This window comes from Mandrillus leucophaeus, unplaced genomic scaffold (genome assembly GCF_000951045.1).
Source record: "Mandrillus leucophaeus isolate KB7577 unplaced genomic scaffold, Mleu.le_1.0 Scaffold254, whole genome shotgun sequence".
Lineage (NCBI taxonomy): Eukaryota > Metazoa > Chordata > Mammalia > Primates > Cercopithecidae > Mandrillus > Mandrillus leucophaeus.
Window position 1 is genome coordinate 3,880,600 of NW_012102632.1, and position 5,571 is coordinate 3,886,170.

Genomic DNA, 5,571 nt, shown 5'->3' on the forward strand with positions numbered 1-5,571 from the left:
CCAAACTGGTGCTCAAGAGAGGCTGCAACTCTGGGAAGGGGCCTCGGAGGCCTCTTGTCCTCTCCAGGTTCTGCTGCTGCTGGGTTGGGGCAGTGTGTTTGAGGTGTGGGGACACTCATGCATTCGTGTACGTGCATCACCTGTCCGCTCTGCAGCCTGTGTGTACCCGTGTCAGCGTCCCTGTGTGTGAGCATGGGTGTGTGTTGCCCTGGGTGGATGGGTGGGTTGGGGTGAGCATTGGCTGCTTGTATCCTTCATCCTGGTGACAGCCTGACCCCCCCATCTCTTGGGCAGGTGGCTGGCCTGTTTCATGACCCCAGCATTGGGAACCCCATCCACATCACCATTGTGCGCCTGGTCCTTCTGGAAGATGAAGAGGTGAGCGTTCATGTGGTCCCACGCTGCCCGGCAATGGCTTCCGCTGCCAGAGCCCTCCTGCACCATGACCTGTGCTGCTCTGTATGGAAGGGCACAGTGAAGGCCTCCTTGGCCTGGACTGTGTCCCCTGCCACCTCCTGGTTCCTGACTGACCCTCTCTCAGGTCCCAGGTCCTCTGCAGGAGGTTCCTACAGGAGGGGTGGTCAGGCCAGAAGCTGGACTGGTGCCTGCCGGCCTCCTACTGCCCTGCTGGGTCTCTGTCTCCTGCCTTTATATGGAGGAGAATTGGGCCTGACCCTCTCAGAACTCAGAGGAGGCATGAGCGGTCATTCTCTCTGCCCCCAGGAGGACCTAAAGATCACGCACCATGCAGACAACACCCTGAAGAGCTTTTGCAAGTGGCAGAAAAGCATCAACATGAAGGGGGACACCCACCCTCTGCACCATGACACCGCCATCCTGCTCACCAGGTACTGCCAGCTGCAGGAGGGTGGGAGCCTGCATCGCAGGGAGGTGCTTCCCGGCCCTGCAGGAGAAGCCCTGGTGGAGGAGGGGGCCGTGCTCTCAGGGATCCCCATTTTTAGGAGAGTTTCCGCACCTTTGGCCCAAGGCTGGATTCTGTCTGCACTTGGGGAGGTCTTTTTATTTTGAAATAATTGTGGATTTTCATGCTGTTGTCAAAAATAATAGAGAGAGGGCCTCTATAGCCTTCATCCATCTCCCCCAGTGGTAAGTAACATCTTGCATGACTAGAGCACAGTATCCCAACCAGGAAACTGACACTGATACCATCCGCAGACTTCCTCAGATATCATTAGTTCCACACGTACTGCCCTTTGTGTGAATGTGTGTGTATTCAGTTCTGTGCAGTTTCATCACTGTGGGTTCACCTACCCACCCCCACAGTCTAGATACAGATCTGTCTCATCAGAAGGATGTCTCGTACTACCAGTTTATAGTCACAGCCACCTTCCTCCCTCCTCCCCTAACCTCTGGCAACTGCTGATCTATCCAGAGGCAGTTATTTTCCCTCTGCTGGACTCTGGCAGCTTCTGTCAGCACCCCTGCTGGATAGTAAGCAAAATTGTTCTGTGCGGGTCTGTGCTCCCAAGGGCCAAAGAGATGCCCAGCGGATTGTGTGTGAATGAGAGCACCTGCTTCCCATGTGGCCACTGTGCTGGCCTCATGCCACAGAACGGTGGGAGGGACATCCTTTTCGCTTGGAATCAGTTCGGGGGGACCCTTCCCTGGCCTTCGCTCAGGTGGGCCTGGCACTGGGCCAGGTTAACCTGAAGGCCGCTTCTCTGCCTGTGCAGGAAGGACCTGTGTGCAGCCATGAACCGGCCCTGTGAGACCCTGGGCCTCTCCCACGTGGCGGGCATGTGCCAGCCACACCGCAGCTGCAGCATCAACGAGGACACAGGCCTGCCGCTGGCCTTCACTGTAGCCCACGAGCTCGGGCACAGGTACTGTGCCTGTCCCCATTGCTACACGGAGAGCTGAGCTTCACCCTTCCAGCCTGGGGGCACCGGGTATCCAGCCTGTGGGTCACAAAGTACAGGGGAAAGGAAGCTCTCTGGAGAAGGAGCCCCGACTGTGGCCATGTGCTGTCCCTGCACTGTCCCCTCCCCACAACCAGGCTGCTTCCCTGTAAAGCAGGAGAGAGGGCTGCCTGGGCATCTCTGGGACTGGCCTGGAGGGAGTCTTATTTAAAGGGGAGTTGTGATGGGCCAGAAAGTCATCGTTGGTCTTTGGCTGTGCCTCCCCATTTCCCTCAGTGCTGTATTTTTTACTCTCGATCCCTGTCCCTGTTCCTGTTTGCTCTGTGGCCTGGGCCAGTGCCTGCCCTCTCTAGGCCTCTGTGTGCTTCCCATAGATTGAGGGGTTTGGATTCAGTGACGTCCAAGGCTCCCTCCATCTGACACCGCTGCCTGAGGCTCCTGCCTTCACAGGCCTCCAGCCACTTGTGCCCGGGCTGTTGAGCTGGCGAATATGGCAGCATCTTAGATTGTCCAGCAAGCTTTCAAAGGCAGGATCCCAGAGGGTTCTATCGTCAAAGCTGTTGGGGCCATCCATTCAGATGTCCGGGTTTCGTGGGTGATGGTTGTGCCTGCAGGACCTTAAAGCTGCCTATGGCTGCAGAAAGAACAGCCTGCCGCAGTACTGCAATTTCCTGGCTGTGTTACCCTGGCTAGTTCCTTAGACTCTCTGTGTCTCCCTGGGGGTAATAATGAGAACTGAGTGAGACTGTGTTTCTGAAAGTGCTTAGCATGGCCCCTGGCACATAGTAGATGCTCAGGAAATAATTTTTCTCGTGTCCTTCCCAAGGATGGTCTCTGGAGACCTTTCTGTGACACAGCAGCTCAGATCCCCTAACTCAAGTGCACAGCCTTGGGACACGGACCTGTGAGTGGGAACCTCTGTCAGACTGTTCTTGAGGCTAGTGAGCTTGCAGGGGCCATCACGGGCCCCCATCTGTGCCACCTGGTTTGCCATTGCTGGCCAGCCCCCAGGCAGGGGCAGGGCTGCTCTGGGTCCCTGGCCCTCATTTCAGGCTGGAGCAGGAGCCCTTGGGGTCCTAGCTGTCATACCCTCATTTTACATTAAGGAAACTGAGGCTCAGAGAGGGGAATGTGACTTTCTGCAGCCATTGGGTGTGGCCATTGGGTGGCAGAACCAGTCCTGGAACTAGGGCTGTGCCCCTTGTGGGTGTCCAGGGGAGGGCAGGCTGGCAGCCTCCCGCCAGCTCACCCGCCCCTGGGGCCTGTGCTCTCACACAGTTTTGGCATTCAGCATGACGGAAGCGGCAATGACTGTGAACCCGTTGGGAAACGGCCTTTCATCATGTCTCCACAGCTCCTGTACGACGCCGCTCCTCTCACCTGGTCCCGCTGCAGCCGCCAGTACATCACCAGGTTCCTTGAGTAAGTCCTCCAGCACCGGGCCCCTGCGCCTTAATCCATGAGGTCGAGGTCTGCTGGGAGAGCTGCAGACAGTCACATTGGAGGGGTAGAGGGAAGCAGAGGGACAAGGTCTTGATCTGTGAGGTCAAGGTCTAATGGGGGAGATGCAGACAGTCATACTGCAGAGCCGGGGTAGAGGGAAGCAGAGGGGCACCTGGCAAAGATGTGGTGCTGGCGTCCCAAATGTCCTCCTCGAAGGGACACCTGAGCTTGAACTTGGAGGAGGAGCGAGAATTCACACATATGCAGAAGGGAGAAGAATGGCGTTCCTGGTAGAGGAAGCCTGAGAAAGGCCTGCAGCCGTGAAGGAGCAGGAGAGCTTTTCAGGGAATGGCAGAACCCTGAGCAAGGCTATGGGAGCCAAGGCTGTGTAGAAAACGAGGCTGGAGGAAGCGAGGGTCGGTCACAAGGTCCAGTGAGAGGCAGGAAGAAGGGGCCACTAAGGGAACTGAAATGTGAAGCTTTCTCCTTTTTTTCATGTTCTCTTCATTTGTTCTGGTGTTTTTGTTGTTGTTGTTTGTTTATTTTTTGAGACGGAGTCTCGCTCTGTCTCCCAGGCTGGAGTGCGATGGTGTGATCTTGGCTCACTGCAACCTCTGCCTCCCAGGTTCAAGAGATTCTCCTGCCTCAGCCTCCTGGGTAGCTGGGACTACAAGTGTGCACCATAATGGCTGACTAATTTTTGTATTTTTAGTAGAGATAAGGTTTTGCCATGTTGGCCAGACTGGTCTTGAACTCCTGACCTCAGATGATCCACCCACCTTGGCCTCCTAGAGTGCTGGAATTGCAGGCATGAGCCACCGTGCCTAGCCTGCTCTGGTGTTTTTTGTTTTTTTTTTTAATTTGCGATTTAATGTTGTTCTAAGTAAGAAAAAGTTTTAAATTTAAATTATTGGCATAAATTGTACCATTCATCTTTATTTTGTTCAGTGCCAGTTTTAAATGCAAATATAAGAGTATAGCTGACCCTTGAACAACTTGGGGGTCGGGGTGCTGACCGCTGTGCAATTGGAAATCCATGTATAGCTTTCCACTCTCCCAAAACTACTAATAGCCTACTGTTGACTGGAAGCCTTACTGATAACACAAACAGCTAATACATATTTTGTATGTTATATATAATATATACTGTGTTCTTACAATAAAGTAAGCTAGAGAAAAGCAAATGTTATTGGAATCATAAGGAAGAGAAAATATGTTCACTGCTCATTAAGTGGAAGTGGATCATCATAAGGGTCTCCCTCATCCTCTTCATGTTGAGTAGCCTGAAGAGGAAGGAGAAAGGCAGGGGATGATCTCAGGGGTGGCAGAGGTGGGAAAAAATCCACATATAAGTGGACCTGTGCAGTTCAAATCCATGTTGTTCAAAGGTCAGTTGTATTAACATGTATGCAGAGTCACCAAAATTACATAGTTCATCTTTTGTAGCTGATATTTACCAGATGATGAGATAGAATAAAACTATCTCAACTGGTTTCATCTCACTCCTTGATATGGGCACAATTTACCCAGGCTCTCTACCTTTTGTTACCAATGAGGAAGGAAAGACTGAAAGGAGAAGGAACTATGGGGTTCTCTTTCCTCCCATGTCTTCATTTTCTGCATAGCGATTGGCTAATACAGGGGTGTTAACATGAGTAAGAAAGGACGGTGGGGCTCCTTGGTCATTGTCTTCTTTCTGCATTTGAAGTAAGTCTGGTTCAAGTGGAAAATGCAGCCTCTGGGCCTGTCACTGCCCCCCATCCCTTACTCAGTTGTTGACATAACATGTTTATCATCTGATAGTTTTGAGTCTCACTGAACTCCTACGCATTATAGATTCTGAGCTCATGGACCAAAGTAAATGTTAGATGCAAGTAGGGCAGCAAGGAATGCTGGACACAGACATTACTTTTCTCTCCTCTGCTCAGACATAGGCTCCTTTGTCCCATAAGACCTTGCTTACTGGCTGGGTGTGGTGGCTCACGCCTGTAATCCCAGCACTTTGGGAGTCCAGGCAGGTGGATCACTTGAGGTCAGGAGTTTGAGACCAGCCTGGCCAACATGGTGAAACCCCTTCTCTACTGAAAATACAAAAAATTAGCTGGGCATGAGGGCAGATGCCTGTAATCCCAGCTGTTCAGGAGCCTGAGGTAGGAGAATTACTTGAACCCGGGAGGCGGAGGCTGCAGTGAGCCAAGATTGCACCACTGCACTCCAGCCTGGGGAACAAGAGCGAAAAAACTCTGTC

At 52.8% G+C, this 5,571-nt stretch overlaps 1 protein-coding gene across 1 annotated transcript in view; it reads left to right on the top strand.

Moving 5' to 3' along the window:
• ADAMTS7 (ADAM metallopeptidase with thrombospondin type 1 motif, 7) overlaps window positions 1–5,571 on the top strand; it is a 68,458-nt gene that overhangs the window by 18,396 nt on the left and 44,491 nt on the right. Inside the window, exons 5-8 of the mRNA XM_011983732.1 lie at window positions 295–378; window positions 724–848; window positions 1,695–1,844; window positions 3,159–3,302. Coding sequence (XP_011839122.1) covers window positions 295–378; window positions 724–848; window positions 1,695–1,844; window positions 3,159–3,302 — 503 coding nt within the window. The remainder of the gene's footprint in view (window positions 1–294; window positions 379–723; window positions 849–1,694; window positions 1,845–3,158; window positions 3,303–5,571) is intronic.